The 19,796-nt window shown below is 43.9% G+C and overlaps 1 protein-coding gene across 1 annotated transcript; it reads right to left on the bottom strand.

The window, feature by feature from the left end:
* Positions 1 to 14,744: 14,744 nt before the first annotated feature.
* On the bottom strand, positions 14,745 to 18,613 carry LOC131351542 (extracellular calcium-sensing receptor-like). The gene is made up of 7 exons (XM_058386959.1): positions 18,525 to 18,613; positions 18,145 to 18,427; positions 17,481 to 18,053; positions 17,032 to 17,154; positions 16,730 to 16,853; positions 15,747 to 16,639; positions 14,745 to 14,801 (listed from the first exon to the last, which is right to left on the bottom strand). Exons 1-7 carry the CDS (start codon positions 18,611 to 18,613, stop codon positions 14,745 to 14,747), a joined length of 2,142 nt encoding a protein of 713 aa, XP_058242942.1.
* Positions 18,614 to 19,796: the final 1,183 nt, after the last annotated feature.

Below are 19,796 nucleotides of genomic sequence, written 5' to 3'. Positions count from 1 at the left end.
ATCAGTTATGGCCATTCCATGCGTCACAGGAGAGACATCTGCTCTTAATAACCCTCTCTGGGCCCATGTAGGGCCGAAATAATGACACACACCATAAGCATACTGAGAATCCGTGAAAATAGTACAAAATTTCCCTACAGCTAGCTTACAAGCTGTGGCGAGCGCTTTTAACGCCAATTGTGCGGAACATGGTTGAGAAACAACCATAGACTGAACGGTAACAAAGCTAGTCAAATCATTACTGGGCGCTACTATGGCGTAACCCGCCAAGTTCCCGTCTGGGCCTCTAAAGCACGAGCCATCAACAAAAAAGGTTACATCCGAATGTGGCAAAGGTTGATTTTCAAGGTCTTGACGCGCTTTAGAGTATGTGGCTGAAACTTGCTGACAATCGTGCAGTTCACCATCCAATGGGGTCATCATTATATCAGCTGGATTAACTGTCTGGCATCTTTGAATAGTCAATTCTGGTGAGGAGAGAATTACATCGTAACCCGTCTTCCGCGCATGAGTTATCACAAATGTCAGACTGGTAAGCAGGGCGTGTAACGCATGTGTAGTGTACAGTATAGTAGGATGGCCCATTGTAATGGTTGACGCCTTTTGATACGCAAAGGCTGCTGCTGCTAATCCACGATAACACGGCGGCATTCCACTCTCAATGTTGTCTAGCCTGCAGCTAAAGTAAGCAACAGGCTGCTTGCCTGGCCCCTGTTGCTGAGTTAACAAAAAAAAAAAGCCTTGTTTTTCTGATACATACAGGAAGAATGGCTTACCGTAATCAGGACTCGCTAGCGCTGGTGCTGTACAAAGATCCTCCTTCAGCATTTTGAAAGCTGCAACGGCCTCCGTCGTCCAAACCAATACAGCTTTCTTCTGATCAGCTGCTTTTATCAACGCACATAGTGGAGCTACCTTCAATGCAAAATCTACTATCCACTGTCTGCTATAACCAACCATACCCAAGAAAGACAACATCTGTCCAACCGTTTGCGGTTTCGGGGCGTTACGGACCGCCTCTAGATGCGTAGGCGACAGCTTACGACTAGTGCCATGCAAAACTCTTCCTAGATACTCTACTTCCTGTTTGCAGAACTGTAACTTTTCCTTGCTCACCTTGTGTCCGTTTTCTGCTAAGAGTCTCAATACTTTTAGGGAGTCTGCCTGGCACTGTTCTTTAGTTGGGCTACAAATCAAGATGTCATCAACATATGTCAGGAGAAGACTATCAATATCCAATGAAGCTAGATCCCTAGCCACAATTCGATTAAAAATTGATGGGCTTTCACAATAGCCCTGGGGCAATCTCGTGTATGTGTACTGTTGGCCGTTATACGTGAACGCAAACAAATGTTGTGAATCTGGATGCAGTGGAATACTGAAAAATGCTGAACACAAATCAATGACCGTGTACCACTTAGTATTGCCTGGGATGTTGGAGAGTAACGTATGTGGATCTGGGACTATGGGCACTTCTGCCTCAACTATATGGTTAATAGCACGTAAATCATGCACAAGTTGCCACTTATCTGAGTTAGGTTTTCTAACTGGGAATATTGGAGTGTTGCAGCGGCTTTGTGTTGGTATTAGAACCCCTGCCTCCAATAACCCCTCGAGTGTGGGTTCTATCCCTGCCTGAGCCTGTGGTGTTAGTATATATTGTTTCTGATATGGGTACCTGACATTAGGTTTAAGTTTTATCAAAACCTGTCCTGCTGACTTTATGAGTCCTACATCTGTAGAGTGCTGAGTCCAGAGCACACTTGGGATTGTGGCTAACAGCTCTTCAGTTTGTGTATCCGATTGTTTATCTGGTGCGATGTCTTTGTCATCTGAAAGTGGTAACTGATAGGTAGGTGACATTTTCTTTTCTATCAAAGTTTGTGTGGCTCTTAAAGTGTCTGTGCCTTTTTGAGAAATGCACATAAATTTTCCATCCGGTGAGGTGTGCATGTACTGATTGATGGTTGGCTTCCATTCCAGCACCTGGCTAGTTTCTTTGAGCATTGGTCCCAGGTCTTTCGATTCATAGCCTCCTGCTACCATCAGTGTGATGTGTGGTATTGAGTTTGTAATCTGGTACCAGCTCTTTAAGTTATTGGGTAGCTGAACTGCCGCTGCCACCCCTTGAGGGCCCACGAAGATGTCTGTTGTCACCACGTCAAACAGTTTTCATTCCAACATGTCTGACCATAGTGTTGCATATTCTTCATTGGTACTGTCAGGGTCAAAACACATAGTACAGTGCAACGGGCTCTTAGGTTCGGTGTAATCCGGCCGCGTAGCCTGTATCCATGGCTTCCACTGTAAATAGCTGGTCTGCAACTCTGATAATGTGGGATTGTCATTCTGTAGCCAATACACTGTGCTACACTCTGTGTCTGCCTGCGTCCCAGCCATGAGATTCAAGATTCAAGATTCAAGAAGCTTTTATTGTCATTTCAACCACATACAGCTGGCGCAGTACATAGTGAAATGAAACAACGTTTCTCCAGGACCTGGTGCTACATAAACATACAACTACTAGTACAATACAAAACAACAAACAACACCACAGAGCTAGGACAGAAGTTTGTCTTAGCCACGTAAAGTGCACAGTGTGCAGCTAGGTGCAAACAGAGCATAGACAAGACAGTGCAAAAAAAGACAATAAATACAATAAAGACAACACAAAAGAACACAGGACACTTAGTGCTGAAAGGAAATAAAAGAACGTGTACTGGAATGTAAGTGAAATAAAATAGATAAAGTGAAATGATGTAGAAAAAAAAAGTATTGTGCAAAAATATTGTGCAAAAATACACAGCAGCAGTTGAGGTAGTGCAAATAGAATAAACATAAGTATAACTATAGCAGCGGATGACAGGTAGAGGTAGTGCAGTAATGAAGTAATGAACAGTATAAATTATGTGTGTGTGTGTGTGTGTCCACACAGTCAAGAGAGAGTGTGTGTATCTGTGTGTGAGAGACAGAGAGTTAGTATACAGTTCAGTCCTGAGTGAGAGTGTGTGTGTGTGAGAGAGTGTAGAACAGTTCAGTCCTGAGTGAGAGTGTGTGTGCGTGTGTGTGTGTGTGTGTGTGTGAGAGTGTAGAACAGTTCAGTCCCGGGTGTTGAGGAGCCTAATGGCTTGAGGAAAGAAACTGTTACACAGTCTGGTTGTGAGGGCCCGAATGCTCCGGTACCTCTTTCCAGATGGCAGGAGGGTGAAGAGTGTGTGTGAGGGGTGTGTGGGGTCAGTCACAATGCTGATGGCTTTGCGGATGCAGCGTGCGGTGTAAATGTCTGTGATAGAGGGGAGAGAGACTCCAATGATCTCAGCTGTCCTCACTATCCGCTGAAGGGTCTTGCGATCTGAGACGGTGCAGTTCCCAAACCAGGCAGTGATGCAGCTGCTCAGGACGCTCTCGATGGTCCCTCTGTAGAACACAGACAGGATGGGGGGAGGGAGATGGGCTTTACTCAGCCTCCTCAGGAAGTAGAGGCGCTGCTGGGCTTTCTTGGTGATGGAGCTGGTGTTGAGTGACCAGGTGAAGTTCTCCGCCAGATGGACACCAAGGAATTTGATGCTCTTGACGATCTCCACAGAGGAGCCATCGATGGACAGCGGAGAATGGTCACACTGTGCTCTCCTGAAGTCAACAACCATCTCTTTGGTCTTGTCGACGTTCAGGGAGAGGTTGTTGGCTCTGCACCAGGCTGTTAGATGTTGCACCTCCTCTCTGTATGCTGACTCATCGTTCTTGCTGATGAGACCCACCACGGTCGTGTCATCAGCGAACTTGACGATGTGGTTGGAGCTGTGCATTGCTGCACAGTCGTGAGTCAGCAGAGTGAACAGCAATGGACTGAGCACACAGCCCTGAGGTGCTCCAGTGCTCAGTGTGGTGGTGCTGGAGATACTGCTCCCGATCCGGACTGACTGAGGTCTCCCAGTCAGGAAATCCAGGATCCAGTTGCAGAGAGAGGTGTTCAGGCCCAGGAGACTCAGCTTCTTAATCAGCTGCTGAGGGATGATTGTGTTGAATGCTGAACTGAAATCTATGAACAGCATTCGAACGTAGGAGTCTTTGCAGTCCAGGTGTGTGAGGGCCAGATGGATGATGCGCGTCTTCCGTGGAACGGTTAGGACGATACGCAAACTGCAAGGGGTCCAGCAAGGGTGGTAGCTGTGACTTGATGTGCCTCATGACGAGCCTCTCGAAGCATTTCATCACGATTGGTGTGAGTGCAACGGGACGGTAGTCATTGAGGCAGGAAACCGTGGACTTCTTTGGCACAGGGACGATGGTCATTGTCTTGAGGCACATAGGGATGATGGAGCTGCTCAGCGAGATGTTGAAGATGTCAGTGAAGACATCTGCTAGCTGCTCTGCACACTCCCTGAGAACTCTGCCAGGAATGTTGTCTGATCCAGCGGACTTCCGTGGGTTAACTCTGTATAGAGTTCTCTTCACATCAGCCGTGGTGAGACAAAGCACTGGGTCATTAGGAGGAGGGATGGTCTTCCTCGCTGTTGTGTTGTTCTGTGCCTCAAACTGAGCGTAGAAGTCGTTCAGCGCATCTGGAAGGGAGGCGTCACTGTCACAGGCAGGTGAAGTTGTCCTGTAGTTGGTGATCGCCTGAATGCCCTGCCACATGCGCCGGGAGTCTCTGCTGTTCTGGAAGTGGCCGTGGATTCTCTGGGCGTGTGCACGCTTCGCCTCTCTGATGGCTCGGGACAGTTTGGCCCTTGCTGTTTTTAAGGCCGCCCTGTCCCCCGATCTGAAGGCAGAGTCATTGAGAGACTCTATTGAGTCCAAGTCAATAGAGTCGCCGTTGGTTGCAGCCTCCCTAAACATGTCCCAGTCAGTGCACTCAAAACAGTCCTGAAGAACAGAGATGGCCCCTGCTGGCCAGGTCTTAACCTGTTTCAGATCCGGTTTAGAGCGTCTGACGAGAGGTCTGTATGCTGGAATCAACATAACAGAGATGTGGTCTGAGTAGCCGAGGTGGGGGCGGGGCTCCCCCAATAATGAGATATTGTTCTGCTGTGGTTCTGTCTGGCAATGTCACCCAGAGGCCTGTAGGACTGCACTGAATTCTGGCCTTAAATTTACACAAAAGATCTCGCCCCAATAAATTGACTGGTGTAGAGGGTGAATACAAAAGCGGTGCCACAATGGTGGTGTCTTGTAATGTTAGTATCTGAGTCTCTGTGAAATGTAAGGTCTGTGAGATCCCTGAGAAGCCTGTTGTTTTGATGGTCTTCCGAGCGAGAGGGAGATTCGAGCCTTCGCGCCCTATGCATGAATATGTGGCAGCTGTGTCGATCATGAATGGAAAAGGACGCTCATTATTGAGTGTTACCATGACAGTTGGTTCCTGTTGCGGATGCAGTGTAGTGGCATACTGCATATTCTCCCCCTCTGGCTTCTCAGGGCCGTTTCAACTCAAATTTGCTTTGGGCCCCAGTCCCGGGCCTATCTGGGGCTGATACATATGTGGGCAGTCTCTTCTCATGTGTCCACTCCCTCCGCAGCCCCAGCACTCTAGTGGTTGTTGAGGCTGCTGGTACTGAGGATTGGGGGGTGCCTGCGTGTAACTGAGTCCTCGGGGCCCTCCAGGGCTCTGCGGCGCATATCCTTGCAGTGGTGATCCAAATCGTTCCCACGGCTGCCTTCTCCCTTGCCACCGACCTCTCATTGGGCGTCCTCTAAATCTTCCTTGTGCACCGCCAATGTGGACATTGATGGGTTGGGCCATTGGGTACACCTGGCTATTTTGTGGATGCTGTGAGTTTGGTGCTGCCACCTGCGGTTGTGGCATCATTTGCGGTTGCTGTGGTGTTTGTCCTTGTTGCGGCAGCATTTGGTTATTCTGTACAAGTTCTTGGCCTGCTGGGATAACCACTGCGGCTTGTATTTTTCCTGCTTTTTCTCTCTCCTTTTCTTTCTGTCTAGCTCTTGTCAACTCGCCAAGCTGTGTTTTATATAGCTGTGTCAGTAGGGCCTCTGAGGCTGTTTTCTCGTCCTTTTGTTTCTTTCTGTATTGTTCCACATAATGTATCACGTGCTTTGTAGGTATCCCAAGGCATGGAGTTTAGACCGACCACCTCATCCAACGAGGTTTGGACTTGTTCTGGTAGACATTTCTTCAGCATTAATTTAAACAGTCCTTTACTTGTGTCCGTCTCATCCCATGTTCCACCTGTCTCTTCCTTCCATTTTTTCTGATAATCATGAATGAATTTTACTACATTTTCTTCTTCCTTCAGAACCATGTGTTCCAGTTGTCCTGGGTCCATTTTCGTGGGGTAGGTTTTCCTTATTTCATTCCACAACCTATTTCTCCATGTCCCCAGTGCTATAGCATCCCAGCCTGGTAGATCCATTGCTCCTTTTAGTCCAGCTTCATCCAGTATTTCAGCTGTCTTTGCTTTCCCTATTGTTTGGGCTAATATGGCTTTCACATCTCCTATCGACAAGGTATGTCCTGCTGTCTTTTCTTCAAACTTTGTAATCCACCTCTGTCCTCCATTACACATCTCCGGTAGCTGTGAGCTTAATCCTACCATATCCATAAATGTCCATGGAACATATTGCACATCTCTTCCTTTTGTCACCAGGGGGTTCATTTGAACCTTTTCCTCGTCATCAAACCCATATCTCTGCGGTGCTTTTAATGACTTCTTGTCCCTTAAGGTTCTTGGTCGCGTGCGCTCCCGTTCCAGCTGCTCCTCCAACACTGTAACTGAATTTTGTAAGCGCTCTTCTAAGTCTTCCAGCTGCTGCGCGAAGTTACGAACACTATCCCTCACCTTCTGCTCTCTGGTGTCCCTCTGTCTCTTTATTGCATCTTCCCTTGGCTCTATGTACAGTACTCCTCTAACCTGTCTCTCTGGATCTTCTTGCCAGTATTCAGCACATGGTTGTTTTTCCGATGGCCCTGTTGTCTTTTCTGTTCGGGATTGATTATATACACCCTGTTTCTCACTCATTGGTTCATTCATCACTCTTTCCCATTCTCCCAGGAGCGTAGGGGGCGCTATAGGCCCACTCGCACACGTTGAGATATATCTCTCAGCACTGTCCCCCACTGGTGTTGAGTGTGTGAACTCTTTTCCCTTTTGCAAATACTCTTCACTCTCTTTCTTTGCTCTTTGCAGTGTCTCCTCTGCCTCCCCTTCTTCCTCATTTTCACTGTGATTTCCCCCTGTTTCTTTGCTCCTTCTAATTTTTCCTTTAATTGGGTTTTCAACTGATATCTCCACGTCTTCCCATCCTGTCCAGTCAGCATAGCAGTCCGTTAAGGTTGGATACACTCCCACTTGTTCCCTGCCCACCACTGGCTCGTTGTAGTTGGGTGGTGGACAGTAGATCAGCGGTGGTCTTTCTATTTCTTTCTCCTCTCTACTCCGCTCTTCTTCCTTTTTTATCGCTCATTTCACTGCTTCTTCCACTTCTCTGACCTTCTTCCCTTCTCTCATGAACCATTCCAGGATCTCTAATCGCCTATACTTCTTTCCTCTGGATTTATCATCATCTTTGCTTGGTTTCCAGTGTCTCAGCATTTCTCTCACTTCTGAGCAGGCCTTTTCATCAAATGTTCCTTCCACCGGCCACTGCCATGTCCCCTGAGTCCTGTCATGCCATTTTCTCATACACTTCCTGACAGGTTTGTGTTGCGCTATTATGATGTCAACTGGTGTAGGCTGTCTCCTCCCTTCACTCATGATGCACCCCTGTTGTGCCCTATATGCGCTACTTCTCTCTCCTGGATTCCTGTTGCCTTCTGACCACGTCAGTGCGACGCTGATTTGTTTCACTGTCAAGCTCGGCCTTACTGGATTCTTTCTTATCTTCTCACCGAGCGCGTTGATCTTATCAATCAGCACTGATGTTGCAAAACCCCTTTCCCAATGTATGAGTCGTGGTTCTACTGTCACAGTTGCTGTCAATCCCGAACAATAATTGTACTGGCTTGGTCTGGGCTGGAATAACTCTGCCAGGGGTTCATCATCCTCCTTATATTGGTCACTAATGAAGTCAAATATTGGGATGGCTACACTGCTGGGCTCAGAAGCGTCAACTAGTGCTCTCAATATAGGACTCAACAACTTGGGCCTCCAAATCTTCCTCAAGGCTTCGTACCAGTCTAAGTCAGGGAAAGTTCTCTGTAAAGTGTACAGCCCGTCAAACTTCGTCGGGGCCCACAATTTATCCCTAATCAAATCCTCTGGCTGCCAGTGCTCTACTCCTTCTCTATCTTTATATGTTCGCTCATCCCAGAAGTGTGTGCATATTCCCCTTGTTTCTATCTCTAAGTCTTGGCGAAAGGCCATACAGCTGAAGAAAACTGTAGTGTGCATGCAGTATATGGTGTCAGTATAATAGTTCAATACTTCAATAAGGGTAATGTTGTATTATCTGGGTCACACTTTTTACAATTCACTGAGTGGCCCAATAGAATGCAGACCCAAGTTTTAGGTGGATTTTTCCTGAGTATTCCCTTCTGCTGATTGCACAATATCCATCCCTCGCTAAGCCTGCTTTCAGCCACATTTGATTTCGTCCCAAGTCTACAAAGTCTAGCCGCTGAACTCCTCAGCCTGTTCATATGTACAACTCTTTTCCCTCACTTGTTCTGTATGAAATTCCTCCTTCTAGCGAGGTCTCCGCTCTTACTCACTCTTTCTTGGCACAATGCCCCCGCACACACACACACACCTCTCCACCACTCCAGAAAGCACTCAATCTTTTTCCACACACACACACCCTTGTTCTTTTTAATTCTTCATCATCACCTGAGGGTCTACTGTTAAACTTCCTGCAATGAAACACTTCCACAACCTACGATCCTGCCCCAACTTCCACATGCTAATCCAAACTTCCATGTATTGAGGACCTCTTGGGGTCATAGGCCACATTAAATTGACCCTAACCAGGAGTTTCCCAGCTTCCTTCCTCAACAACTCTAGTGCTGCCTTCGCGAACTCCCTTTCAAACCTATTTGGAAACCTATAGCCAATTCGCTTGAATGGTAGTGGACTGCTCTTAGACTTAGCTCTAATCCGTGAGTTTTTGCTCTTTCTATGATAATATTGGGAATTTCCTCACTTAGTTCCTCCGGAACGGTGAAGTAAGCACTCACACAGTGTCGTCCCATGTAGGCGGATACAAACACTTCCACCATTCAGGTGCAGTAGTTTCCTACAGTATGCTACATCTTCACCTGGACCCCATGGATGTCAAACCACACTTTCACGTCAGTAGAGGGTGGAACAATTATACTTGCGACAGATACACGTATTCTATTGTTTCAATGAGCGCACACCAAATTGAGGTGAAACATTAGCTCACACTTGGCACTAGGTCCTCACTTACGGTATGTGGATGCCCCCTTCACTATAACATTTATTCTAAAGGCTATTCTGGTCCACACCATCACTACCCTTACTTTTCCTTCATTTCTCACGTAATGCACCTCTAAAACATATATATCAAACCTTAGTATGATTACATCCATGCACGGTGATTCCTTTACTCTCACAAAGACTTCTGCCTTATTTTCCCACTCTGTTGCAGTTTCTTTTCGACTTCAGCCCTACCATCCCCACCTGTTTCATATATCATATTCCATATCAATGTGCATGCATGTACACACTGGTTTTCCTATACTCTCACAGTAATAGTGTTAGTAGACAAAAGGTTAATACAGTGCTATTTACAGTGCGCACATCCAATCACCATTTATTTTCCTCATGCACTCACACAGCCCCTTGCACTCAACACACCCACACGCTGCAAGCAATACAATCAGGACAGACAACAGACAAAGACAGACAGCAGGCCTTTCTCCTTATTCTTTGTTTTTTCTTTATTTTCCTACCCCCTGGATCCAGGACTTTTCTATTCAGCGCTTTTTCTCTTTATATTCTCTTTATCTCTTATTTCTCTTACACCTAGATCTGGGAATTTTCACTATATTTCTCTTTTCCTCTCTTATTTCCTTTCACTACCACCCGGATCCAGGAATTTTACTCTTCTCTCTTATCACCTGCTACTTGACACTTATTTTTCTTTTTCCAGTGACGGTGTTCACGTTCACAGAACTTACTATTCTGCTACTAAACGCTCCGTTTGCGTCCAAATAAGGTCTTTTTCACAGGAATTTCTCTCATACCACCTGGAACCCACCAGGACTTTCGATCATACAGGCCTTTACACATTCATACATCTGACATCATCTAGTCTTTTCAATACAAAGCATGCAATTTATCATGTCACTCTATGTGTTTTTAACTCACACTCACTCTGCCTCTCTGCCTCAATAGGTTGGAGTAGAGCTGATCCAACCCTGGGCCGAGCGCCTCCTCCTCCCCAGACCACACACAACTAATGCAGAAATTCGGTTAAACAGGCTTCTGCCTTACCTCTGCCCTAGTTGGATCCCGTGTCTGGTCCGTGGGCGGCGGCCGCAGCCTCAGGTCCCGGGTCTGGGGCTCTGCTGTTCTCTCTGTGCCAATCTCGTTTTCTTTGATATCACGTCGGGGTCACCAAAACAATGTGGAATAAAAATTCTACTGTACTCACTACTAAAATCTGACTCCAGCTCCACACTGACCCGACAGCTCAGTCTAAGTGAGACTCATAGTTAGTAAGGCCTCAAAACTAAATAAGCCAATCAAGCAGACTAGATGAATGCAGATAAGAGATTTTATTTTGTAATCAGCGCTGACACAAGAATTGAGATGCTCACACATGAACGTCCCAACAACCTCTCCCCGGGGAACTCCAACTGCAGCCTTTATATACATTTCCCTTATCTTCCCAATGCAACACGTCACTGGTTCTTTGCCTAGACAATCCCACCCATCTTTCTTTTTTGGACCTTTTAGGTTCTTTTTTACACCATTGTCTTTGAATTTACAACTTTTCGAATACCATTATAATTGAACTTCCCTAAATCATTATATTAAAAATTGGGCGTTTCCGCCCCCACCAGGGGGATTGTGTTCGGCCTCACTCTCGCCAACATCTCATTCTTCTTCAGGAGACAGCATGGGTAAGTTCTCAGTCCTTCAGGGGCCAACACCCTTTCTTTTATTTTTCTACATTACACTCTACGCTTCACGGCTTTTCTGATTTATCCACTGTCTTCTACGTATGTACTCTAGATATTTTGCCTGGTACCACCATTGCCATCCAGCACGCGCTGCGCTTACTTCATGATGAGATCACTGCCGCTCAAGGTACCAGTGGAGCGAAGATTGACCATAACAATCTAGGGTGCGTCTCTGCCATTGATTGGTCCAAGTTTGGAAAGCCTGGTACCGCAGAGAAGGCCTGCCAGACTGACATCATTGATACAACTATTTGTTCTTCAAAGCCCTTGCAGCCTGTGTGCAAGGCCCGTGACAGGCCAACATGCCGTGTTAAACCTTATATTGTTCTCAAGCTCAAACGACCTAACGAATAAACCTTACCTGAGAACTCACTCCTGCTGTCCCCCGATTATTTCACACTACATCAAACACACACCTCATACATATATCCTCACTTACAAAATTATCTCCCACACTCTACAACAGGATTTTAGCTGTTGTACTTCCTTTCTATATGCTGACTCATGCTGAGAAGAGCACATTTGGAAGGAAGGCATTCCAGTTATATGCAGGTGGAGTTGTCCTCGAGTTTGAGATGGCCTTGATGCCCTACCACATGCACCAGGTGGTACTGCTGTCCTGGACGTGTATGTGGATTCTCTGGGCAGGTGTGTGCTTTGCCTTTCTGATCCCCACGAGAGTTTAGCCCTTGCTGTTCTTAGGGCTATCTTGTCACCTGCTCTGAGTCTCTGGTCTTCAGCAGTGCACACACCTTTGCAGTCATCCATGACTTCTGATTGGAGTGTGTGATGATGGTTTTGGAGACAGTCACATCATAAATACACTTGCTAATATAGTTGGTGAGAGATGTAAGGTATTCCACCAAGTTTGTGAAGTCACTATTGGCTGCAGATTTGAGATTTGCATGGTTGAAATCTCCGGCATTAATAAGTTGTCCATCAAGGTCAGCATTCTGCAGTTCTAAATTCTGCAATTCTAAAAGCCCCATATAGTTCACAAGCATTAGTGCTTGGAGAATGTACAACCAAATATGAAAACAGTTCTGAATTCCCTTGGTAAATATAATGGTCTGTATCTAACAGTCACAAACTCTAGCAGTGTTGAACAGTAATTGGAAACAAGCACAGAGTTCTTGGACCATTCCAGGTTTATGTAATCAACACAAGCCACCACCATGAGAATTACTGCACAGAGCTGCATTTCAATTGGTAGAAAATGAAATAAGCCTGTCTAGCTGAATGGGAGTGGAGGACTGGGGGCCTGACCCCCACAGCAAACAAAGATCAAATAGCTTCTTTAGAAGATCATCATGCACCTTGGCTGTTGTATGATTTTTGTACTGTAAACGTGTCTGGCAATTGTAGACTTGAACGTGTGAATTGCAGCAATTAAGCTCATACCTGCATAGGAATAACATTCATGAAATGTATCAGTCAGGGTTTAGGCCTCATCATAGCAGTTCCCTTTTGAGGGAATGAGATGCTACATCAGGGCTGACGCCATGGGAATGCTTCTACGTCACATTACTCCAGCTTCTTAGTCTTCAGGAAGCACTCTGTGTATGTTTGTGTCATTTGTTTGTACCGTCTGTTTGAGATGGCAAACAAGTTCAGAAAGTGTGTGCATCTGTGAATTCGCTACATTACAGGGGATTCGCACTTTCTTTGCATTTTGTATATGGTAGAGAAGAGCACACGCGTGGCTCCTGAGGGAGCTAGTGCATTGCAAAACGTTTCCTCTCCATAAGCTCCACTTCCACTTGGATGTATTCTACAGTCAAGTGCCTGCACCTCGTGGCTCAGGTCCCACATCTGCTGAGGCAGCGTGCTGAATCATGGGTCTCACAGGTCGAGTTAGTGGAGGTGTAAAAAGACCTCCTGGTTCGGATTTCCCCACTATTTTTTTTCACAAGCTTGCTTTGTGATTTCTCCTGACCCGAGCAAGGAATTATTATTTTCTTCATCGGACTCTGAGGAGCTCATTCCACACTCGCTTGGCTGTATCTCGCTTGGCATCTGTTGAGGCAGTGTGCCAGGTTCGGTAATAGACTCATGGCTTTGTGAATCCCTTTCTGTTGTCCTCTTAGCTGATAATAATACCTCTGCTTTGACTCTGGGAGCTCACATTGCATTTTCTTCCAACCTAGATGATGATATAATGTTGAACTGCATCGAGCCGGATGTGGGCAACAAGGAGCAAGCAGCAGCTGAATTGCCATCGCATTCTGTGGTGTTTGAAAAGATCCTGGAGATGATTACACATGTTTTTGCTAAGCTTAGGAGCCTGATTTTGAGTTTGGCCTGATTGAAGGTGAGTACTGTCCGATCTTAGCTTGATGAAAGCTACCTAACTTCACGCCACCTTCCACCTCCATGCGGGCATCTCCCATTTTTTCCCAGACCTCTACACTGTAGTGTAGAGGATGTGGAATTATCTTTATTAGGCCACTGCTATTCAGCCATTGTGGGCCAAAATGAACATGGGTATGTGGCAATGCATAGGGTTGAAAAGATGCTTCCGAGCAACCTCTTTCCTTCATTGCTTGCATTGAAGCCCTGTCAGGACACAGTGGCCCTTATAGGGAAGGCATACATCTGTGAGAGATAATCTCACAGAGATACTGTAGAGGAAAAGGACAAAACCTTTAATTTAGAGGCCCCAATTTCTCCTAAGGGTCTGTTCTTCCCTCATTGCAGTGAGGAGCTAAAGCTAACCCTAACCCTGCCATGCAGGTCTACTTCAGGATGCCAGAAAAGAATCCTGACGCCTGAGGGCTAGGGTTTCTAGGGATGTCCCTTCATCTGTCAGGTGAGTCGCAGAAGTTTCTGGTTACTGTGGGAAAAGGCTACAGAATCCAGTTCGTCTCACACCTGCCTTCTTTCAAGGTGTACTCCCCTTTGTTGTAGGCCCAGACCAAACTTCATTTCTCCAAGAGGAACTTCTCTTGCATCTAAGAAAAGGGCCACAGAGCATATTCCCCTCCCAGATTCAGCCTCCAGCTTTACAGCCAGCATTTCTTGGTTCTCAAGAAGGACACCAGCTACAGCCAATTTTGGACCTACATGCTCTGAATTGTATGCTGAAATGTACAAGTTTGAGATATTAATGCTCTAGGTCATTGTGTCACAGATCAGGTGCGATGATTGGTTTGCAATAATAATCCTAAAGGATGCCTACCTTCACATAAGCATCATGCCAGGGCACAAGGCTCCTGCCCAGGGTGATTCCATCCTTTCTGCCATAAAGATAATCCGACTAGGCCAATGCCTCTCTGCTGCCAAGGGACAGACAGTGCTTGGCTTATGGTGGTAGCAGCTGAAGCTATTCCTTTGGGTGCACTTCACATGAGACCGTTTCAACTTTGGCTCAGGAGCAGGGGTTTTTCAACTGTGCAGGGTCCTTTTCAGGGTCACAACAGTTACATGTCACAAGCTTTGTACCCTTCTTATCTGGACAGACCCAGTTTTTCACCTTCGGTCCCTTAGGGTGTCATTGTCGCAAGACTCTTCCAACAGATGCCCATGGCAATTGGGTGATTCTCAGGGCACACAGATTGCCTGCAGATGGGGACTGTGTTTCTAGCGCTGACACAGTTCCTCCCGAAACTGAAGGGCGACTTTTAGTGATCCCCTTCAGGAATCATGAGGGCCGTCTGTGTTTGCACCCTCTGTTCATGTTGGAAAACCAGATCTGGCCCTAGGTAGAGACACAGTCGAGAGTGCATGATAGCACAATTGCAGAAAAATATATATTATGCACAGTCTGTATGACAAACTATTTTACAGAAAAATAAAAGTATTTCAATAATTTTTTAAAATTGTGATATATTGTTATTAAAATTTGATGATGATCTGTGCAGTGTGAGGAAACATTAGGAAAAATAAGCAAGACAAGAAAATTATTTACTTATTTGGGGCCAAGCTTTCTCTTTTGAAAACCTGCAGTTATGAGACAGCTTACTAAATGTTCGGGACTCAAAAACAGTCTTAGTGTTTCCTTAAAATGTATTTGTTTAGTCAAATCTTTTGTGAATCATTTTTTGTTATGTTTATATGGAGGTTTATAGGAACAGATTATTTTGGTGAATTAGAATGTTTGGATGTTTACTGCATTGGAATTGTCATTAAATGTCCTGCAAACATTTAACTTGAAAAAAACACCAGAGGGCACACATTTTAATTTGGTAGGCTAAATATGGGACATCCTTTCAAATACAGCTCAGTTCAATATTGCATCATTTCCTCTGATTGCAGAAAAAATATATATTATCCACAGTGTGTATGACAAATGATTTTACAGTAAATATAAAATAATTTCACTATTTTTTTAATTGTGACATATTGTTTTTAAAATTTGATGGTCATCTATGCAGTGTGTGGAAACATAATGAAAAAATAAGACAAGAAAACAATGTAATTTAATAACTTTAATGATTTAATGCATAACTGTGATTTACTTGGTAAATGACTGAGTAGTGCCTGTATTTGAAGATCCTCTCAATATATTTAGATTATAATATGTTAATAGTAGAGTAAACTGACCTTCATAGAAGTAATTTGACATTAATTATAGCATATATCTTTTGCATATAAGAACACTGTATTTTATCAGAATTCTATTTTTTCCTAACAATTAATTAACCTTTTTGCCCATTACATGTTTTCTTGTATTTCTCTCTGGTTTGATTAAAATGATGTAACATTTTGGTACAAAAATGCATATCAGTAGGCCAAAAGCTGAAGACAAAATTGCAAAAATTTCTACAGCTACTGTGTACTTCCCAGGAGAGCTGACATAAGCTGGAATAAAGGTGATCCAAACTGCACAGAATATGAGCAGACTGAATGTGATGAATTTGGCTTCATTAAAATTATCAGGTAGCTTTCTGGCTAAAAAAGCCAGGACCAAACAAACTATGGCAAGAAGGCCAATGTAACCTAAAACGGCATAAAATGCAGTATCTGAGCCTGTGTTACATTCTAAAATTATTTTTTTACTGCGTTGCTCAAAAACTTTATCTGGGAATGGTGGTGCGACATTTAGCCAAATAATACAAATAACTATTTGAACTGCTGTGCATGAACACACAATGGCCCTTTGCTGAGATGGTCCAAACTTTCCTGCCACATTGTTACCAGGTAATGTTGCTCTGAAGGCAGTAACCACGACTATAGTTTTCCCCAGCATACAGGAAATGCAGAGGGCAAAGGCAATGCCAAATGCTGTGTGACGCAACATGCAGGACCACACTGTCAGTTCACCAATAAATGTGAGTGGACAGAGGAAGCAAAATATAAGGGAAAGTAGTAACAGTAAGCTCAGTTCTGAATTATTTGCTTTAACTATTGGTGTATTTCGAAAGTGTATGAACACCATCAAAGTAGAAAAAGTTAAACAAGCACCAAGTACTGAGAGGGCCATAAGAATAATCCCCATTGTTTCAGTGTATGAAAGAAACTCTATTATTTTCAAAATGCAGCTGTCTTTTCTTTCATTAGACCAGAACTCTTCAGGACAGTTGATACAGTCTGTTGCTCCTAAAGTAGAAATAAATGACATGGTGAGAGATGAGTGATTAGAACAGTGTTATTATTTCAGCACTAGTAGTAAGCAGAGCACTTCACCTGTTGTGTTTGATATAGAGCCATCAGCACATGGGATACAGTCAAAGCAGCACACAGGTAAACCTTTAATTTGTGCTTTCCTTGTGCCTTGTGGACAGATTTCTGAGCAAACAGATTTTGGAGTCTGGGAAAATAGAGAACATCTTAGATGACTAACGAAATTAAAGAAAATGCTATTTTAAAAAAAAGAATATGTGTACTACCAAATTTCCTGTGCTCCAGATAATCTTGTCTTCATTAATCACAAGTACATATTGTCCATTTACAGAGGTGCTGAAATGGCCAACTGGAATATGCTCCACTTGGCCATCTCTCATCTGCCAGTTAATGACTTCATATGAGGCAGGTGGATCTCCGTTCTTGTCAAAGAACACTAGCTCTCCAAATGCATCCACAAAATGTACTTTTTTCAACTGCTCAGTTACCTTTTTAACAAAAAATACAACATAATTAATGAAAGGTTTTCAATTATGAGCCCAATTAGTTCATCAAGGCAGTTGAAACTCACTAGATTAGGGGTTATCTGTGAAGCATTGAGACATAGTCCTGAGACACTGATTTCAGGCTTTTCACAAAACATTCCTTGGTGTAGAGCATGTGCAATTGCATACACTCCTTGATAGACATTATATGCGATTCTAAGTTGTGTGACATCATAAAATTTGTTTGTGTAATCAACTTCTTCTGTTCCTGAGCATATTTTTGTGCTATTGCGTGAAAAATTTATTGTGGATGGAGGTCTACAGCCCACTAATGTTTCCCAGAAGTCACTTACAAAACTGGAGTCTGAATCATTATAAGGGCTGATTTCTTTGAGAACTTTTCCCAGTTTGGGTATGGCCATCTTTCGGACCACAAGTCCTAATGTTCCTCTAAAGGATATGAACATTTCTGGTGTGGAAAGACTGGCTGCAGTTACCCATGCCTCACTTCCAATCCATTGTATTCCTGTAATTTTTTGTTTTACCACTTCTTTCATTAAAGGATCGATATCTCTCTCTGACCCAAATGCAAGAATCACTTTGACAGTTGATTGCTTTATCAGTTCAGCAGTTTCACGGATTTTACTTTGGGGATATGTCCTTAGTACTGTGCGAACAAATGCAATACAAACTCCATGAGCCTCCACTTCCTTTTTGAAAGCTGATATTCCATTTAGTCCATAATCATTGTCAGACAGTATAACTCCAATCCATGTCCATCCATATTGTCTAACAAGGAAAGCCAAAGCCTTTGCTTGGTAGTAGTCACTTGGTATTGTTCGGAAAAATGTAGGATATTTTGTTTTGTCACTCAAACATTCACATGTTGCAAAGTAACTCACCTATTCAGGGACAAAAGGTTTAATTAGATATATTATTTATCAATATATTGTATAATGCTAAATCTTTGCATGAAGTATGGTTTTGTATTACCAGTGGTATTTTGAATGGTCCAACTGCCCCAGCCACAACTAAAGACTGAGTAGTGGATGACTCAGCTATAAGAGCTAATATTGGAGGTGGATGACATTGAGAGCCTTTTTGCTCTGATGTGCTCATCAAAGTAAGAGCAGCTCTCAAGACATTAGTAGGAGAGGAACAAGAGTCCACAATTATATATCCCAGAGAAATATTAGGAAGCAAATGATCATCTTGATTTATTTCATCTATTGCCAACATCATGGTCCTTGTCCAGCGAAAAGCTCGTAAGCCAAATCTGTGGGAAACGTTAGGTGAATAAACAACACAACTGTAAAAATGGTTTATAACTTTATCGTCAGATATATTTCAGTTTAATATTATTTTAAACTTACCCATTACATTGTGTTACTGGTGGTTTGTTGTAAAATAAATAAAGCATGTTCTCCTCTCTTGAAGAGACTGGGAAAATACCTCCTATCATGATGTCTCCTTCCTTGAACATGCTTCTCACTTCAAACTTAGATAGCAGCTTACATGCAAAGCCTGTTTGTGCACAAAGCAGAATACCTAGATGTAATAGATTTAATATACACATGTTTGGTCAGCAAATTAAAGAGACAAGAATGAGCACTCCTTGTTTTATAGACAGTGCTCTTAATTGCTTTGCATGGAATGGGTTGCCCCTTAGAGGTGTGTCAACTTTTCATGATATTGATTTTCCCTTAGAGGTAAGAAAGTTCCTACACTCCTACTACTCATTTCCAGTTTTTTTTCTCAATTCATTTCTTTTGCAATATTCCATTTCTCACAATACTCCATTTCTCTTTCTAATTATGTTCTTCTCTTTTCAATGATATAGTTGCCTTTGTTACCATTAAAAAGTTTCTTTGTGAAGCAACCATTTATTTATTTTAGTTTGTGATGTTACCACCTTGTCTACTGTAAGTAGAGTACCAAGTGGTACTCTGGTACTGCTTACCAATTCAGTGGGTTTTTGTTGAAGTGCTCTTTCTATTTTGCCAACTTTGAGGAGATGCCATAGATGAGGAGACAGGACAGGAGAAAGAAAAAAATGGGGAAGCATAAGTTTTTGAGTGAGTTTGACAAGGGCCAAATTCTGATGGCTATATGACTGGGTCAAAGCATCTCCCAAACAGCAGCTCTTGTGTGGTGTTCCTGGTCTGCAGTGGTCAGTATCTATCAAAAAAGGAATAGTGGTAAACTGGCGACAGGTCATGGGCATTCAAGGCTCATTGATACAAGTGGGGAGCGAACGATGGCCTGTGTGATCCGATCCAACAGACGAGCTACTGTTGCTCAAATTACTGAGAAAGTTAATGCTGGTTCTGATAGAAAGGTGTCAGAATACACAGTGGATTGCATTTTCTGTACGGGGCTGCATAGCTGCAGACCAGTCATGCTGACCCCCATGCTGACCCCTGTGCACCGCTGAAAGTGCCAACAGTGGGCACGTGAGCATCAGAACAGGGCAATGGTAGAAGGTGGATGGGTCTGATGAATCACATTTTCTTTTACATCATGTGGATGGCCACATGCATGTGTGTCACTTACCTGCTGGGAAACCTTGGGTCCTGCCATCCATGTGGATGTTACTTTGACATGTACCACCTACCTTAAGCATTGTTGCAGACCATGTAAACTCT

Source organism: Hemibagrus wyckioides, linkage group LG04 (assembly GCF_019097595.1).
Source record: "Hemibagrus wyckioides isolate EC202008001 linkage group LG04, SWU_Hwy_1.0, whole genome shotgun sequence".
NCBI classification, from domain to species: Eukaryota; Metazoa; Chordata; class Actinopteri; order Siluriformes; family Bagridae; genus Hemibagrus; species Hemibagrus wyckioides.
The sequence above is the reverse complement of the archived record's forward strand: the minus strand, read 5'-3'. Positions and strand labels throughout refer to the sequence as shown.